The sequence below is a fragment of the Maniola hyperantus genome, chromosome 12 (genome assembly GCF_902806685.2).
Source record: "Maniola hyperantus chromosome 12, iAphHyp1.2, whole genome shotgun sequence".
NCBI lineage: Eukaryota > Metazoa > Arthropoda > Insecta > Lepidoptera > Nymphalidae > Maniola > Maniola hyperantus.
The window spans coordinates 293,966-314,475 of NC_048547.1; the positions used below are offsets into that span (position 1 = coordinate 293,966).

At 39.5% G+C, this 20,510-nt stretch overlaps 1 protein-coding gene across 7 annotated transcripts in view; it reads left to right on the forward strand.

Moving 5' to 3' along the window:
- The window catches only part of LOC117987153 (EGFR adapter protein-like), a 107,624-nt gene that overhangs the window by 71,372 nt on the left and 15,742 nt on the right, over positions 1-20,510 (forward strand). For 6 of the 7 annotated variants that reach the window (XR_011237382.1, XM_034974114.2, XM_069502210.1 and 3 more), the window contains one exon: positions 10,314-10,394. The exons of the other annotated variant lie outside the window; for it this stretch is intronic. Coding sequence is in view for 5 of the 6 variants with exons in the window: in XM_034974114.2 (XP_034830005.1) it covers positions 10,314-10,394 (81 nt within the window). In the remaining variant the exon portion in view is untranslated. The remainder of the gene's footprint in view (positions 1-10,313; positions 10,395-20,510) is intronic. 7 annotated transcript variants of the gene reach the window in all.

Genomic DNA, 20,510 nt, shown 5'->3' on the forward strand with positions numbered 1-20,510 from the left:
AGTATTAAAAAAACCATGAAATAAAACGATAATTCCTAGTCATGCACCTGGGTGCGTTTGGATTTTGGAATCCTCGTAGTTTTACGTAATTAGGTACAACATGAATATCACTTGCTAACGGTGAAGGAAAACATCGTGAGGAAATCGCCTGAGAGTTCTCCATAACTGTTCTCAAAGATGTGTGAAGTCTGCCAACCCGCACTTGGCCACCGTGGTAGACTATGGCCAAAACCCTTCTCACTCTGAGACGAGACCCGTGCTCTGTAGTGAGCCGGCGATGGGTTGATCATGATGATGATGATGACTATATTTATGTTACAAATCTAACAACATTGATTAAAAATTACAATAACTCAACCGGTAAAGGAGTGGACTGAAACCGAAAGGTCGACGGTTCAAACCCCGCCCGTTGCACTATTGTCGTACCTACTCCTAGCACAAGCCTGACGCTTAGTTGGAGAGGGAAGAGGAATATTAGTCAATTAACATGGCTAATATTCTTTATTAAAAAAAAAGAAAAAAAAAGTTAACTCTTAGCAAAGAGCACCTAACCAGTAGGCTCTACAGCTCTTATTTGGTATGCAAATGGAGTATTGAATAATGTTGATATTGCATCGCTCGCTGCATACAATGTGACACCCACGGCTGTCGGTGCGTTTCCTGTTACATGCTAACTCCACAACTTCGCAGCAGACTCGCATTACGTACGGACTTTATAGCCAACAGCGCTTGTTGCAACATTTTATCACTGTACATATAAAATACCTATAACTTTGGTTTTCCTTCATCATGATCAACCCATTACCGGCCCACTACTGAGCCGGGTCTGCTCCCAGAGTGAGAAGGGCTTAGGTCAATGTCTACCATGCTGGCCACTTGCGGATTGGCAGACTTCACACACATTTTGAGGATATTATGGAGAACTCTCAGGCACGCCGCGCCGGTTTCCATCACCGTTAAAGAAAGAGATATTTAATTGCTTAAAAAACGCACATAACTCTCAAAAGTAAAAAAATACAATTTAAAAAATTCAAATCTACTGCTGTATTATAATTAATGAATATTGTAAATATTACATACTAGATGATGCCCGCGACTTCGTCCGCGTGGATTCAGGTTTTTAAAAATCCTGTGGGAACTCTTCAATTTTCCGGAATAAAAAGTTGATGTCCTTCCCCGGGATGCAAAAGCTACCTCTGTACCAAATTTCGTCAAAATCGGTTGAACGGTTGAGCCGTGAAAAGCTAGCAGACAGACAGACAGACACACTTTCGCATTTTATAATATTAGTATGGATCTACCTATGTGAGTTATCTAATAATTTGAATGTATATTTTGCTCTACCCTTGCAGGGTCTCATATACGTACCTACCTCATGTTATTCTTGTAAGTGGATACAATATGTGAAACGCAAAAATCCATACTATTACCACCTATTAAAATGCGAAAGTGTGTCGGTCTGTCAGTCTGTTTGCTTGCTAGCCTTTCATGGTCCATTCAACCAATTTTGACGAAAATTTTGGTACCTACAGAGATAGCTTGCATTCCTGGGAAGGAATACGGTACTTTTCATCCCGGAAAATCAAAGAGTTTCCACGGGATTTTTAAAACCTAAATCCACGCTTACGAAGTCGCAGGCCTCAGCTAGTAAAGAATAAAGAAAGAATGAAGAATAAAGTTAGGGGTCGAATCCCCGACCTCCTCAAATAGAGGCGGACGTCTTAACCACTAGGTTATAACGGCTCTTCACAACAACAGAGTTGAGAGTGCACTCCCCGCCGTGTGTCACGCAGGCACCAACTTTGTGTACGCGTCTGTACCCGTAGTACAAGATTTTACGTCTCACCAAACCAAACCAAATTCGAGAGTCGAAATACTTCCGCGTTACAGTAAAATGGATCTTAAATGCCTTGTTTTAAAGCTCAAGTTTGTCTACACTTCTACAGCCAGCGCTCCAAGCGGAAACATTGCGAAATTAAAATCAGTGGCATTGAATATTTGACTTCAATTCAAAGCTGTTTAGGTCCATTTTACTGTAACGCGGAAGTATTTCGACTCTCGAATTTGGTTTCGTTTGGTGAGACGTAAAATCTTGTACTACGGGTACTGAGCGGAAACTTGCCGGCAATAAAATGTATTTTTATTTTACACTTTGATCTGCCGCCCGCCCGCCCGCCGCGCCCCGAACTGTGTCTTCTGTTTTATTGATATCTTCCTCTGGCAGGCCTACGCAAACTAATCGTAAGGCGTCACCGATTTGTTACTGTTTTATATCGTTCTATCATTTTAAGGAATTTGAAATAAGGAAATAGGATCTTTTTGTTGTCTGTCTGTCGGTCTGTCAAGAAACCTACAGGGTACTTCACGTTGATCTAGAACCATGTTTGGCAGGTGAGTAGATCTTATAGCAGACAGTAGGGCAAACATCTGAAAACCGTGAATTTGTGGTTACATCACACAAAAATAAATAAATTGTGGTCATGAACTAAAACTAGTATTTTCAATTTTCGAAGTAAGATAACTACATCAAGTGGGGTATCATATTATGAAAGGTCTTCATCTGTGCATTCTAAAACAGATTTTTATTTACACTATGTCCATCATAGTTTTTGAATTATCGTGCAAAATGTCAAAAAGTTCGACTGTAGCACGGAACCCTCGTTGTGCGAGCCTGACTCGCACTTGGCCGGTTTTTTATACCTAGGACAGATGAGGGAAACTCTGAAATAAATATCAATTTGCAGTTTGGACCACTGACCTCTTCTAATACAATTTATTTATTTATTTCGATACAAGATAGTCCTTGACTGCAGTCACGCCTGGTGATAAGTGATGATGCAGTCTAAGATGGAAGCGGGCTAACCTGGAAGGAGTAACTCTATTGTATTGTAATGAAAAGAAAAACAATGAAAGATAATACTTGGGTATAATTTTGGATGAAATGATAATACAAAAAGTGTTTTATTATGCGTTTCGGCTGTATTTATTTAAGAGCGTAGGTATTTAAAGCGGCCAAATCTTTCGTGGCCCAGTTTTTAGTAAAGAAAGCGGAAACAGCACGCGTCAAGTTAGGCCTCGGGCAAACTTTTCCGAATAAAGGATTCACTATATTATTATTGCTCTGTGTTAACTGTCATTTCAAAATTACAGCCATTTGGCTTGACACGTGACACATAGAGCAAATTGGCGAGTCCTTTCTTAATTGTTTTGCATTGAAAGAGCAAAAGCTCCTAGCTCAGTAGAAATTGCTTTCCGAACCGGTGGTTGAGTCTTGGCATATCATAAGTGGAACATACAGTCCTACATGAAATTAATAAATTTATTAAATCAGTACCCTTATTATAATAGGTAAGTGGATTTTCTTTCTTTCAAAATTACATAATCTGTAGTTTATTTAATTAATAAAACGAATCTTAACAATTGAACAAAAATTACAGATCTAAAATTAATAAATTCGCATTCATGCGAAGCTGGCATAGATTAGCTAGTCTATTCTAAAATGATCTGAATTTGTTGTTTTTATTGCAAAAGAATAAGAGGTTTCCTTGTGAAGAAGTATAAACAAATATACTTAGCTACACAAAGCGTTTGGGCGCGTGTGCTTACGCTGTGAGAACGCGTAGGCTCAAAAAACGCTAGTATGTAAAGTGCCTTACATTTTGTTCCTATTATAAGAAACACGAATTCCGATGTTTGTTTGTATAGCGTGTCGTGGGGGGCTGGGGGCGGAGTGCGGACCGGAAGGGACAGTTTACGACGCCGGGTTCGACTCCCGACAAACACAATCTACCCTCGCCTTGGGAGTTGGGACTAGCACTGTATTCTCTGTGCTGTGGGTACAACTACACCGTTACACGCCACACGAGCTCTATATTTAGGCAACACGTGCTCAATTTGTTAGGACTTTATGGAGTCGGGACTTCTGATTTTTTATTAAACTTGTGTTTTCCTCTTCATAAAATGATTTTTATTATGGAACTAGCTGATGCCCGCGACTTCGTACGCGTGGATTTAGATTTTTTTAAATCCCGTGGGAACTCATTGATTTCCTGGGATAAAAAATAGCCTATGTCACTGAGATGGGATTTTTTGCATGGGTTAAAGACCTGGAGAGTGACATAAGCTACTTTATAAAAGTCACGATAATTCAGTCCTTTTTTATTTATTGGTCTATCATGCTGACGTCAATATAGTTGGAAAAGTGTTAATTTCAAAGCAGGTTTCCGCACATAGCAAACAAAACACCCCCCCCCCCCCCCCCCCCCCCCCACACACACACAGTACACTGTACAGTGGTATGAAGTAACAAGATTCCGCGGCTTCTATTCTTCCATACAAATGTGAAATGCGAATCTATTTTGCAGGGTGACGTCATAACGCAAGCGATGCGATGAACCAATCACTCAAACTGCCATTATATATCTATATACCTTAAACTATAAAAGATTGGTGACAGCTTATTGGTTACGACGTCTGCCTTCTATTCGGAAGGTTCAACTCCAGGCACACACTTCTAACTTTTTAGAGTTATGTGAGTTTTAAGCAATTAAGTAGGTATCACTTGCTTTAACGGTGAAGGAAAACATCGAGAGGAAATCTGCAATCCTGATATTTCCCCATAATGTTCTCGAAGATGTGTGAAGTCTGCCAATCCGCACTTGGCCAGCGTAGCATAAAGGTCCTTGCGGAAAAGGATATCAATTTAATCCGGAAATTAGGTGTAATAATATAATATAGGTACAACAGAATTAGCCACATTTAGAACTTCTTTTAGTTAGTTTTATTCTAAGCTGAGACAAGGTTTTATTAGATTATAGCTGATAGCATCGCTTTAAGTGGGAAATGGGTCTTTTGCGGTATCAATTCATAGGCCCCGCTCGCACACGATTGAATTACAGAGTGTTTGCGGCTTTCCCGCCCTCCCTCCCTCTCCCTCACCGCCCGCCCTCTCCCGCCGCCCGCCCAAATGTAAATGAAACGATCGCGATCCAGTTACCGGGACAATGCCGCAACTGTCTCTCATACTATAGGTACAGTAGGCTTAGTACACTTTTATAAGTTACACCTTACATTAGTATACACTATACAGTAAATGTAGTAACGGTCTGTGTAGAAATCTTTTTATTGAATGGCGCGAAAATATCTCAGCCAATCATAGGTCGCGTCCGTCCGCTATTGGTTGTTGCCTACGCGCCATGTTTTGTACGAGCGAGATAGCACGAGTCTCCGTTGTTCTTGTGTTTAAAATCTTAACGGAAAGCAATAAGGTCTGTATTTCCTTGATGTGCATTCGGTTTTAGTCAGCGTTAAGTTGCGCTTTTCTGCGCAAACTTTGCCGATGCGACTTATAAAAGAACAAAAGAAACAGCGTTAAGCGTTAACAGAATTCGAAAGTCAAAACACTGCAGCGTTAAAGTAAAATGGACCTTAAGTGACTTATTTTAAAACTCAATTTTGTCCGTGTACAATTAGCGCTCCAAGCGGAAACGTTGCAAAATTAAAACGCGTGGTACTGAAGTTTTGACTTTAAATCAATGAAGTTTATATACATTTTACTCTGACGTTATGGTATTGCGACTCTCGAATCCCTTTAATATTTGGTGAGATGTAGTCTCATACTAACCATTTTGTAACGGAGAAATACCAATCATTATAGTACTTCCCGGTTTTTTTTTATTTTCCTTTCTTTTCTTTGTTCGGTTTCTTTTTCTCCAAAATTGTTTGTGAAACGAAAATTAGACAGTTTTTTGCTTATTAAATACAATACATAGGTACTTTGGAACGTTCTAAGCCGAGGTATTTGCATGGCAGGTTGCAATCAAATACAACTACATAGAAAACATCCTGAGAAAACCTGCATGCCTGAGAGTTTTCCATAATGTTCTTCAACGTGTGTGAAGTCTGTCAATCTACGCTGGCCAGCGTGGTAGACTTGGTAACTTCTCATTCTGAAAGAGACCCGTGCCCAGTAGTGAGCTTGGGATAGGTTGATCATGATGATACCAATTCAAATAGTATTTTAAGGTGATAAAATTGATTTTAATAAAAAAAAATTTGGTCAAGTACGAATCGGACTCGCACACGAAGGGTTACGTAGACGTACCTACCATCGTACAAGAAAAACACTTTTTAAATTATTATAATTTTCATAGCGTCTATTTTGAAATTTCCATTATTTGTTGTTATAGCGGCAATAGAAATAAACATTCTGTCAAAATTTTAAATCTCTACCGATTACGGTTCACGAAATATGTACAGACAGCGTTCACCGCTGACAGACGGACGGATGGACAGACAGCGGACTTAGTTAAAAACTCTTCTAAAAAAAAAGAGCAGAATAGAATATATTTTCATTCAAGTAAACTTTTAGAGGCTGGCGGGAAGTGGCTGGATGAGGAAGGCTGAGGACCGGGTGTGGTGGCGCTCTTTAGGGAAGACCTATATCCAACAGTGGACGTCCACAGGCTGATGATGATGATGATGATGATGAAAGTTTTACAAGTGCTTTTGAATGGTCAGTTAGTATAATTTACCACTGGTACGGAATTCCTAGTTCCTACCGAGAGGAACCAGCAAGAAAGTCGGCGGTTGCTCTTTTCAAGTGATCAACTTACAATATTATTATACCACGCAGCCCTTGCATTGCTGGAGCGAGTCAAATCCAAAGATATGAGTTACGCTCACTTTCCTCCTTTTTGTACCTTACATTGAATCATACATTGAGCTGAGAAACACAATCAAAACAGACGAAAAGAAAATCTTACAATTGTTCATTGATAAGTTGAGAAAACCATAAAAAACGTTTCCGATGATTGGATTGCTTTAATGAAACTGCGCCACGCTCCGCCTACACCCGGCACATCGTAAAACGTACACAAATGAAAATACCGGCCAAGTGCGAGTAGAACTCACACACGAAGGGTTCCGTAATATCCTAAAAGAAATGAGTCTTTTTTTGTGATGTAGGTACTTACCTAACTACAAACAACACCCCAGACATGCCCCAGACCATGAAAATAGACGAGAAAAAATATTCGGCCATCTTTAAGTGTAGGAGAGGGGAGGTCGCCAATATTTGTGGTAGGGAGGCCCCGCACACCTGTAATGCCCCCGGGCTAATCCGGCGCGGGATACCGCGGGTGACGTGCGGGTGTGCGGGGTGCCTCCCGCCTCGTACTCCGATTGCCATATCGACTTAGTGCGTACTATACCTACTTATCCTAAAAACAACTTTTTTAAGATTTAATTTTACCACTTAGTCCAAGTAATTAAGCTAAGCCGTGGACGGACGGACAGACAGACAAACATGGCGAAACTATGAAGCTTCCTCGTTTACTACGGAACCCTAAAAAAGCTGCCCTAACCGGATCCTGTTTTATTCATTGACAAGTGTGTTTATACCGGCCTTATACGAGCATACTCGCGCAAGCGACTGGAGCCAGTTTATTGAACGTAAAAAGCCTTGTCGAGGAATGCTAGGAATTGAATATCCACCTTGTATACATATATGCGCACCTGTCTATGCCTATCTTTAGATCTGCGAGAAGCAAGCATTTATATCTACTCCACGAGTATTAAGTAATTCTATTCGATTGTAGTTAGGTACTTAATTACATATTATTTTTAGATAGGAAATGGATACATTGATCATCACCATCAACCTATTGCCGGCTCACTGCAGTAGGTCGATTTCGTAAAACCTGCATTAATCATTATCACAATCTCAAATGTCGTGATTGGCTGAATTTGTGCGATTCTTTTTGCAAAATGCATTGTAGCCAATAGTGAGCGGACATCAACCAATCAGAGGTAATTACGATCGTGACATTGTAGCTGTCATTCTACTGCAATCGAGTAGCGGAGCTCTGAGCAGGAGTCTCCTCTCAGTATGAGAACGGTTTGGCCATAGTCCACCACGCTGGCCATATGCGGATTGGCAGACTTGATACACCTTGAGAACATTATGGAAAACACTCAGGCATACAGGTTTTCTAACGATGTTTTCCTACACCCTTAAAGCCAGTATTTAATTGCTTAGTACGCATATACCTAAGTCCAAAAAGTTAGAGGTGCGCGCCCGGAATCGAACCCACGACTTCTCGAAGAGGAGGCCGAAGTTTTAACCACTACACTATCACATTTATTTAGGTTTTTAAAAGTCCCGTGGGAACTGTGGAATCAACTCCCTTCGGCGGTGTTCCCATTAGATTACAACACGGGGTTATTCAAGGGGCGAAGTGGACCTACAAATTCCTGAAAGGCCGGCAAGCAACGCATTGGTGGTTCCTCTGGTGCTGCAAATGTACATGGGCGGCGGTAATCACTTAACATCAGACGACCTACCTGCTCGTTATTTTTATTTAAAAAAAACTTTATGGTTTTCTGGGATAAAAAGTAGCCTATGTCCCATTGTCTTTAACTATGTCCGTGTAGCATGTAGGATGTAGGGTACGTCCTACATTGCATTTCTAAAACTTCATTGTTGTACTGCTTAGATATTGAACAAGCGATCAGATCAATAAATAGGTCCATAATTACGTATGCTGACGTCATATCTATTCCGGACATCTGCCGATCAATTCATAATTATAATAGGCAGATGAGGTGAATATAGTTCGTTCAATATATCCACCGAAGCTCAATGAGTCAATGACCTATGCTGATATGTGCGTTTTAAGAATAGAATAGAAATACGTTTTTATAATCCCTTTTCCCCTCCAACTAAGCGTAAAACTTGTGCTAGAAGTAGGTACGACAATAGTGCAACGAATGGGGATTGGTGCGGCGACCTTTCGGATATCAGTCCCCTCCTTTAACCGTTGAGCTATTGAGGCTCAAAACAACATTTATAATCACGGGATGAGATGTTAAGTGTACAGAGAGGCGACGAGGGTCGTTGTAATTGAGTCATTATGTTATGAAGATCCCCACATTACATGACAGGCGACGCGCGACGCTATGTGTGTCATGCTAAGCAGGGAACGCTAAACCGCTATGAATTCCTGATGTTCCCTATTAATGTTTAATTTATTAATCAAACGCTGTCACATCCTTGTGGGACCAGTACCCGTAGTACAAGATTTTACGTCTCACCAAACCAAACCAAATTCGAGAGTCGAAATACTTCCGCGTTACAGTAAACTGGATCTAAACTGCCTTGTTTTAAAGCTCAAGTTTGTCTACACATCTACAGCCAGCGCTCCAAGCGGAAACATTGCGAAATTAAAATCAGTGGCATTGAATATTTGACTTTAATTCAAGGCTGTTTAGGTCCATTTTACTGTAACGCGGAAGTATTTCGACTCTCGAATTTGGTTTCGTTTGGTGAGACGTAAAATCTTGTACTACGGGTACAGTACGCTTAGTACGACATTTTATGTCTCACCAACAACGTTGATAGTATTCGAGTGTCGAAACACTTCCGCGTTATTTTAAACTGGATCTTAAATGTCTTGTTTTAAAGCTCAAGTTTGTCTACACATTCAATTCAAAAGAAATTCAAATTAGTGGTATTGAATTTTTGACTTCAATTCTAGGTTTATTTAGGTCCATTTTACTTTGACGGTATTGTGTTTCGACTCTCGAATTTTAGCAAAGTTTGGTGAGGCGTAAAATGTTATACTAAGCGTACTGAATATGCTAACTGTGGTTGTAATGTATATTGAAGCGTATGTTGATATCAGAAATGTAATTTGTGGCAACAACAGTGTCCCCGAATCTCACTACTACCCCCATATTATTATAAATGCGGTTGTTGTTGGTTTGTTCTTCAATCAAAAAAAAAACAAAAAAAAAAACTTGTATCAGATCTTAATGAATAGAGAGATTATAGAGTTTTCACAAGAGCCACATGAAACTATAAAGATATTTGAATGAATAAATCATCGAGATAGTAATCGTTGTATTGTACGTTTGTTCCGTCGGACCTCAGTCGTAAAATAACGGTACAAGTCCGTGGGTCGAATTTGTTTTTTTGCTTTTATAAAACCAGTCGGGTTCGATCTTATTAAGCTTTCCAACGCAAATATTTGTATGTAGGAGGAAGGGGGACATTCCTCGTTATACCTCTGGTGCTGCAAATGTTCATGGGCGGCGGTAATCACTTAACATGCAGATGACCGCCTGCAAGTTTGCTCGCTATCTCTATTTAAAAAAAAATACACACGGACAACGCTACTACAGGAAATCACACTGTATGTGCGCATTATCATAACATAACCATCTCAACCCAACTGTCAAATTCGAGTCTCCAAAAAGCGATAGAAGAAAATGTAGAGAGCTACCTACCAATGAAAGTTTTGTTTCTTTTTCAGGCGGAGGAACTGAACGCGCTGGTGGGAGATGCGTTCCGGATGGCGTTCGCGTCTCAGCTCCAACCGACTGCTCCACTCTGGGTGAGTTGTACCCGTCGCCGGCCCACTACTGAGTACCCAGCACTCCTCCCAGAACGAGCGAGTGTGGATTGGCGGACTTCACACACCACCGAGAGTCACCACCGACACGCGCCCGAGGGTTCCGTACTACAGTCGTATTTTTTCGATAATTTGCACGATACTTCCAAAACTATGATGCATACAAATAAATAAAAATCTGTTTTAGAATGTACAGGTAAAGCTTTTTCATATGATACCGCGTTTGATATCGTTATCTTACTTTGATAATTGAAAATACTAATTATTAGTTCATGACCACAATTTGTTTTTTTATTCAGATGTAGATAAATACAAATTCATGGTTTTCGGATTTATTCCTTTACTTGTGCTATAAGACCTACCTACCTACCAAATTTCATGATTCTAAGTCAACGGGAACTACCCTATAGGTTTTCTTTACAGACACGACGGAGAGACGGACAGATAGACATACATACAGACAGACAGATAGACAGACAGATAGACAAACAAATAGACAGAGAGACAAAAAAGTGATCCTTTTATCTTTTGAGGTACGGAACCCTAAAAAAGTAAATAAGTTCCAAAAACCGGTAGCATGTTTAGTGGAGCCGATATCAGGTTTTTATGACCACTTATGGATGCGGTAATAATAGATGAGATTGATTTTAATTTGTTTGAAAAGGATGTCTGTAATTTAGGTATTCTGTGTTGGTTATAATAATAGGTTTAGTTTAGACCACAGTGTATATTTACGACTAGCTAATTTTCGCGACTTCGTCCGCGTGGACTACACAAAGTTCAAACCCCTTTTTCACCCCCTTTGGGGTTGAATTTTTAAAAATTCTTTTTTAGAGGATGCCTACGTCATAATAGCTTTCTGCATATCAAACAGCCCGATCCGTAGTCTGAGCTGTGCGTTGATAGATGAGTCAGTCAGTTAGTCCTTTTCTTTTTATATATAGATATTTAGATTTTACCTTACTATTATAGGAGTCCATAATATGCCGAAAGAGATGGTTTATCTAGAGAGAGAAAGACTGTAGGATTCAGTTTTTTAATAGTCCCTGAAATTTTTTGATTTTTCCGGCTTATAAAGTTGCTTATGTGTCCATTTCCGGGAAGCAAGCTACCTCTGTACTCTGTAGATACCAATATCGGTTAAACGGACGGGCCGTGAAAAGCTAGCACACAAACAGACAGACGCCAGATTCGTATTATTAATATTAGTATGAATTATGACTTCATCAAGAATCAAATTTGGGATCTAATGGCGCCTCTACATATTTTGTTCCATCATCATCATCAACCCATCGCCGGCGCACTACTGAGCACGGGTCTCTTCTCAGAATGAGAAGGGTTTGACCTAGTCCACCTCGCTTGCCAAGTTGCAGATTGGCAGACTTGACACACCTTTGAGAACATTATGGAGAACTCTCAGGCATGCAGGTTTCCTCACGATGTTTTCCTTCACCGTTAAAGCAAGTAATATTTTATTGTAAATAACTTCGAAAAGTTAGAGGTGCGTGCCCGGGATCGAACCCCCGAACCTAACCACTAAGCTTTCATCGCTATTTTATTTTGTTTACTATGATAAAAAACTGGCCAAGTGCGAGTCAGGCTCGCGCAATGAGGGTTCCGTACTACAGTCGTATTTTTTCGACTTTTTGCACGATAATTCAAAAACTATGATGCATAAAATAAATAAAAATCTATTTTAGAATGTACAGGTGAAGACCTTTCATATGATACCCCACTTGATATAGTCACTCACTTCGAAAGTTGAAAATACTAATTATTAGTTCATGACCACAATTTAATTTTTTTTGTGTGATCTAACCCTAAATTCACGGTTTTCAGATTTTTCCCCAAATGTCAGCTATAAGATCTACCTACCTGCTAAATTTAATGATTCTAGGTGTTGACCTAGGAGGGAAGTACCCTGTAGGTTTCTAGACAGACAGACAGACAACAAAGTGATCCTATAAGGGTTCCGTTTTTCCTTTTGGGGTACGGAACCCTAAAAATTGATTACTTGTTTAGAAAAAAAACTGTATGTTCTTGACTTCAAATTGAGTGCCTATAACAATCTGTTTAGTTAAAAAGTTTAATAAAAAAACTAATAATATAATAATTATGATATGATATGATATGATCACCTTATAATGTTAGAAATGCGGGCTTCGGAATCAATTTCCAACGATCGTAACATTATCTAATGCAGGGGTGACAAACCATTTGTTATTATGAACCCTATTATTATAACGTATCTAGGTAGTTTAATTTATATAAGGGCCCGCATACTATACAATTTAAATTGTTACTACAAATTAAAATTGAATAAAATACATTCCCACTTGTTATTATTAGACATGTTCGCTAACTATGGGCCTTATGAAAGCTCAGTCACTCAACGGGCGATACAGAGAGCTATGCTTAGAGTTTCTCTGCGTGATCAAATGATAAGATCTATAAGAGAACCAGAGTAACAGGCTGAAGTGGCAGTGGCAAGATTCCCTTCGAGAGAAATTTAAGGAAATAGATATCCTTACTGTAGCCTCTCAATATATTTATAATAACATAATTTTTGTAAGACAAAATATTCTTAGTTACAAGAAAATTGGTGATCTACACAATAGGCTAACTAGAAACAGAAACAAACTTGCAGCTCCTGCCTTCCGCCTCAGGAAAGTCCAAAAGTCATTTGTGGGTATTGGTATTTAGTTTGCAGGATTTTATTATAAAAGGTATTTTATAATAAAATCCCGCAAACTATTTTGGACTTACCTTTGCACAAGTTTAAAAAATCTATTAAAAATATGCTCCTGAAAAAAGCATATTACACAATTGAAGATTATCTAAATGATAAAAGAGCGTGGATTTGACCTGCAGCTCGTTCCAGCATCGCACAAGACTGCAAATACTATTTTATACATGGCATAATTTTGTACCTATATCAAATATTTGAAAAGAGCAACCGCCGAGTTTCTTGCTGGTTCTTCTCGGCAGGAAAGGCATTCCGAACCAGTGGTAGATGCATCCGACTATTCGTAAGCACTTGTAAAAGTTTATACGAATAAAAAAGATTTTCATTTCATTTCATTTCATTTCATTTCAAAAAACCGAGAGACGTTGGGGTCCCAAGGAGCTAGAATGGTGACTTCGCTCCGGGATGCTCAGCGTAGTAAGACTTAACCTAGTGGTGGACAGACGACATCGAAAGAGTCACCGGGAGCGGCTGGATTCAGGTGGTGCACGATCGTGGCGAGTGGAAGTTCTTATAAGAGACCTATGTCCAGCTGTGGACGTCTCTTTGTAGATAAAAATGATGATCACACTAATATTATAAAGGTGAAAGTTTGTATGTGTGTGTGTTTGTTACTTTATCACACAAAAACTACTAGAGGGATTTAGCTGAAATTTGGAATGGGGATAGATTATACCCTGGATTAACACATAGACTACTTTTTATCCCGGAAAATCAAAGAGATTTCACTTCCCATGGGATTTTTAAAAAACCCGTATCTACGCGAACGATGCTGTGGGCATCAGCTAGTCAGTACTTTTATTATAAATGCGAAAGTGTGTTTGTTTGTTGGTTTGTTGGTTTGTCCTTCAATCACGTCGCAACGGATTGACGTGATTTTTTGCATAGGTATAAATAAAGACCTGGAGAGTGACATAGGCTACTTTTTATTTCGGAAAATCAAAGAGTTCCCACGGGATTTTTAAAAACCTAATTCCATGCGGACGATGTCGCGGGTATCAGCTAGTGATTAATAATTATTTTGTTATAATTAGCTAATGTCTGTGACCCCTGGCGTATAATTTACGGAGGACAGATTTATTGCATCGATTCGTCTCGATCAATGTTGTAATCAGATTGAAACTGGTTGTGCGTGTTTTTGTGCGCGTCGCGTCGTCGTCCCACCGTCCCACTGTCCCACCGTCCCACCGTCCCACCGTCCCACCGTCCCACCGTCCCACCGTCCCACCGTCCCACCGTTATCTTTGAAATCGTTCGCAGTTTACCGCTGCCTGGCGCATGACAATCAACTACAAACTTCTTCTAATATTGATTTTAAGTGGTTTTTGGAGGTAAAAAAATTGATTTGTAAATCGGTAGTTGGAAATCAAGATCGAAGTGCAGACTGTCTTATATTTTCCTACTAGAGTGGTTAAACGGTAGTTTAGCAATCGCATAAGAAACCACAAGCTTAACCTAATTTTTATAAAAGGAAAAGGTCACTGACTGACTGACTGACTGACTATCAACGCACAGCTTAAACTACTGGTCAGATCGGGCATGCAGATAGCGTTTTTGGCTTAGCGATTATGACGTAGATATCCGCTAAGAAGGTATTTTTGAAAATTCAACCCCTAAGGGCATCAAATAGGGGTTTGAAAATTGTGTGGTCCACGCGGACGAAGTCGCGAACATAAGCTAGACTTAGTTTACCGCAGCGCGTTAATTAAACGCTCACGAATCCGCATTTTAACCTTCATTACGTATTTTACACTCTGTACCTACAATATATTGCTAAATAATTATTGTACCTATAGGTTTTTTGAACACCTCTCTGGCGCAGTAGTAAGCGCTGTGGTCTTATAAGTGGGAAGTCCCGAGCTCGATTCCTTGCAAGGGTTTGGAATTTTTTAATTAACTACGAAAACTTGGAAGTGCGTGACCGGGATCGAACTCCGACTTCTCGAATAGAAGGCCGACGACGTCTGAACCACTAGACTAGATTATCACAGTTGTATACATAATACTCTAATGGTAGGGGATTTCTTGGGATAATAGCACGATGACCTCTATCACGCATTTCAATTTTCAATCATTAAACTCGTAAGTCTGCATTACCATAATAACCTACGAAACATGTTCAATTAGTGTTTTATGTAGTCTTTAAGGAAGCTATAAACTGTCTATTTAGGCCGTAAGTAATTAAAAACTGGAATGAAAGCAATAAAGTTTGTCCGCAGTCGACTCGCTCTCTGCCCTCGGGTGACAAAAGGCGGCAACCCGAGTTCCCGCGTTTACTCAATTTGATTTCCTACTCCTGAACTATAGAATAGTGTGGTTGAAAAATAATTCACTCTATCTAATATGAAAATTTTGACGACGAATTTTGGCGCAGTGGTAAGCACTGCGGTCTTATTAGTGGGAGGTCCCGGGTTCGATTCCGGGCAGGGGTTTGAAATTCTATAATTTTGAAAGTTCTGGTCTGGTCTGGTGAGAGGCTTCGGTCGTGGCTAGTTACCAACCTACTGGCAAAGCGTTTTAGCGTTCCGGTACGATGCCGTATAGAAACCAAAGGGGTGTGGGTTTAATAAAAACTCCCCTTCCAGGTTAGCCCGCATCTATCTTAGACTGCATCATCACTTACCACCAGGTGAGATTGCAGTCAAGGGCTAACTTGTATCTGAAGAAATAAAAAAAATGCAAAAAAGTAGCCTTAAAATTCTATAAAACAAATGATTTTAAACTTATTTCGTGTTTCAACGACATTTTAATGTAGATAACGGGTACATACATCCACAATTAATTTGATGTTTTTATTTTTCGGTATTTCAACCCAATTGCAAAACATTGGATTGAACTCCACAATCCCGAGTTCTTAGACTAGTGCGCTAAGCGATTTAAATTCGCTAAAATAAAACAACGTAATCTAGCTTACAATATTTCGTTGTGGCACGAGCATGCACGAACTTGCAGCATCACCTACGTGTAAAATGCAGCAACCTATGCAGCATCGTTGCAGGTTATCGCGATTTGTCGTCCGAGAGTACTTAGACTATTCAAAGAACTGACGAAAAACATTAATGACAAACTTCATACGCATTTTTCTCGATTTTATTAATTTTGGGTTACCGCGTTTTGTTATTCGATGGCGGTTCTGTATAAATGAAGTCGCGACTCCATTCCCGCCACGAGCAACATTACAATTGCAATCTGATTGCTATCCCAATCTCACGGGATGTCAGCTGAAAGGGGGTTCTGTATGAGACGTTGTTAAGCCTTCGACACACACAACCCTGCTTCCGTAGCAAATGAAGGGCACTAGTAAGTCGGATTCTCAATATTTTTCATCTAAATATATAAAAGGAAAAGGTGACTGACTGACTGACTGACTGACTGACTGACTGACTGACTGACTGACTGACTGACTGACTGACTGACTGACTGACTGACTGATCTATCAACGCACAGCTCAAACCACTGGACGGATCGGGCTGAAATTTGGCATGCAGATAGCTATTATGACGTAAGCATCCGCTAAGAAAGGATTTTTGAAAATTCAACCCCTAAGGGGGTGAAAAAGGGGTTTGAAGTTTGTGTAGTCCACGCGGACGAAGTCGCGAGCATAAGCTAGTTAGATTATATTTATGGTATAGGAACAGTGTCGGTGCGTGTTGCCAGTGATGACATAAATAGATCCGAGATAATAGGTCGCTAACTATGGGCCTCATATAGTTCAGAGTCACTCAGCGGTCGATGGAGAAAGTTATGCTTTAAGTCGTGATCAAATCAGAAATAAGAAGATCCGTTGAAGAAGAAAGTAACCGACATAAATCAGCGTGTTGCGAATCTGAAGTGGCAATGGGTAGGGCACATAGTTCGAAAAACCGATAGACATTGGGGTTAGGTGCTGGAATGGCGACCTCGCAGGGAAGCGCAGCATTGGAAACCTTCCATTAGGTGGACAGACGACGTCAAATGCGTCGCAGGGAGCCGCTGAATTCAGGTGGCGCAAGGTGACGAGTAGAAGTCCCTACAAGAGACATCCGGCAGTTAATGTCTATCGGTTAGTGATGAAGATTCAGAACTACCCATTTTATATACTCAACAAAGTTTCCGTTTGCGAGCTACTTGTAGATGAATGAACGAACTCGAGCCATTTTACTTTGATAATATTTTGTATTAATACTCGAAAATCGAAATCTATTCAAGTTATCGAGATGTGCAAATTCGTACTAAACCTACAGGTTCTTGTATCACAACTATTTGACCAGATTTGACGCGGACGCCGCCGCGCGTTGAGTGTGTTGCAGGCTTAAGCTTAATTAATATTATAAAACTCTTTAAGCAAGAAAGAGAGGTCCGACAACATGCAGGGTCAGGCTGTGGTCAGAAGAGTATATTTTATTTATTTGTGACGTCAGAGTTGTAAAAGGTACGGGGAGAAAGTAGGTACGCTGCATAATTGTATTGTTGTTATCGAAACTACTGGTTTATAAACAGTTTTGCAGAAAATTATCGTGATGACTCTGGAGAGATTTTGAAAACCGGAAAAAATAAGTGAAAGGTCTTTTTGAATCAAGCTTTTGCAGCTGATCCATACTAATATTATAAATGCGAAAGTGTCTGTCTGTCTATCTGCTAGCTTTTTACGGCCCAACAGTTTAACCGTGGATGAAATTTGGTACAGAGCTTATATCCCCGGGAAAGGACATAGGCTACTTTTTATCCTGGAAAATCAAAGAGTTCCCACGGGATTTTTAAAAAGCCAAATCCACGCGGACGAAGTCGCGGGCATCATCTAGTACTTAATATTTTAAAGGTGCCAAAACTACATAACTTTGTTCATCATCCTTAACCCATCGCCGCGCCGGCTCACTACTGGGAACGGTTCCTCTATACTTCTCTCATAGCCAAGTGTGGATTGGCAGACTTCCCACACCCTTGAGATCATTTATGGAGGCATGCAGAGTTCCTCATCATGTTTTCGTTCACAGTTAAAGCAAGTGATATTTAATTACTTAACACGCACATAACTCCGAAAAGTTAAAGGTGTGGATCGAACCTTACCTACCATCATTATATCTTACTACCAGGTGAGAATGCAGGCAAGGGCTAACTTGTATCTGAATTAAACAAAATGCACCTAGTACCTGAAACTTTCTTTAAACTCTACTAATATAATTACAAACATACCTGTGTATAACATATCTAGGCGGAAATGTAACATACAAATAAACTCTTATTATTGTAACAAAACCGCATGCGCTTTACGAAACCACATCCTGTTTTTATTGAATTTGTTTGTTATTTAACTTACTCAAGCGTTAACATCGACGCGTCTCTACAAATAAACGATATTACCTGTTATAGAAGTAGCAGTTTTTATTATAGTTTCTAAAAATAATATTTATCAGAAATAAAGCGCCTAACCAAATCAATTAATTAAAATATTTTTTTCCTCTGGCTACGGTATCTTTTGGTTCTTACTTTCGTTTAATTGTTAATAAATAATTGATTTTGATTTTAAAAAGTATCTACTTATACCTACGTCGCGCTAAGTTTGTTTGCTTTCACATTCTACAAGACTTCTGGTAAAAATCTTTTCAATAAATAATTTTATTTTGACCTTGTGTAGGTACATAGTTCTTTTCAATTCAAGTTTTTCTAGGTGTGTACCTAAATCGTAAATAATATTAATTAGACGTTGGATATTGCGTGAGTCAGGCCTCAAGGCGAGACTCTAGCTGGGTAGGCACCTACTAGATATCGTGCGGAGAGGCCACGCTCTGCACTGCACCAACAAAAGAACTAAACGCACCCCGCTATTTGGGGAGTTCCTGCGGTCGAGTGCCGCAAGTCATGAACTGGATACGTTCAATATTTTTAAGTTCTCTTTACGAACGGTGTGTGTCACTTGAAGCTGTATTTCAGAAACTTATACTTATAAGTTTATCAAAAGTAGCCATCGAACAACTTTTCCTTCGAAAACCTTTGTAATTGCAATAATATGGAGGGTAAACGAAAGAAATTATTTAGTGCGCTTAGCTTTGTGTGAAGTAACTTCTACCACATGTACTAGTAACGTGTATATCGCTGTACATACTATGTAGTACTATAGTCGACGCATTTTAAACTGAGTCGTCGAGTTATCTGTCTGTTTCGCTCGCACTTACAGGTCGTAGGTAAGTGCGAGCGAAACAGACAGATAACTCGACGACTCAGTTTAAAATGCGTCGACTATACTATTTGAGAAAGATTAGGGCTGTCAGTATAATATTGAGGCTCAAGGCTTATGAAAATATCGTGGGTTTCTCAGACAACTTGTTCAGTTTGAATAAGATCAAACTACATAATTGTACGCGCGACTGTCGAAAAAAGAGTGTAATGTTTTCAGAGTGTATGTGTGAGATTCTTTATACCATCATAGCTTCTAAATGGGGCAACGTAATCGCGAAGTGATAAAGCCCCGGCTAAAAATAAAGATAAAAAAAAAAACTTTAAATGCTTGTACAAAATGGGACATCGTTAGAATCTGTAATTTATCCCGAGTCATACTGGCTATAAATTTTTCGAAAAAAAAAAACGCAATTTGGCCGCCATTTCAAAATGTGAAAAACTGTACTTAGGTACCTACTTGTTAGTTCGTATATAGTCAGTCGTGTTTTTTTAAATTACGACTTGTTACTTTTATTCGCAGATTCAACTGACCTTTATCGATGCACTCGGTTTCTGATTACGGCTACTTCTGCTCGCGCGATTAACCACAACACGACAAGCGTGTAATCGCCTGTCACCTTTCCCCTCACAGCTTTAATATTCGTGGAATCGATTTTAAAAATTAAAAAATATATCGATTATTTTTTACGTTCGATGACGATGAACAACAATTTAATTAATCCAGATTGATGGGTGATAAGAAGAATTATTGTAATAATGATAATTGTAATTGTATCAAGCTTGGTGGATACCGGACCATAAAAAGGCTCTACCAGATTTTCCAATCTCAAGCCTTACACATAAACAAGGATTAACAAGTCGTACTTAGTAAACAAAACGATGGCCCTCCCGAAAAATGATCTAAAAAGATTTTTTCACATTTTAAAATTCCGCCATACAGACAACATATTATCTATTAATGTTTTCAAAAAATTATAGCCAGTTCTACTCGAAATGATGTACATATTCTAACGATACCCCATACGTCTGAATCTGTTCAGGAATTTAAAAGTTATGGTGGAACCCCTCAAACCACTGGGCGGGTCAGACTGAAAGGCACGGAGATAGCCATTATGACGTAGACATCCGCTAAGAAAGTTTTCAACCCCTAAGGGGGTCAAATAGGGGTTTGAAATTTGAAACGGCTATAAGCTAGC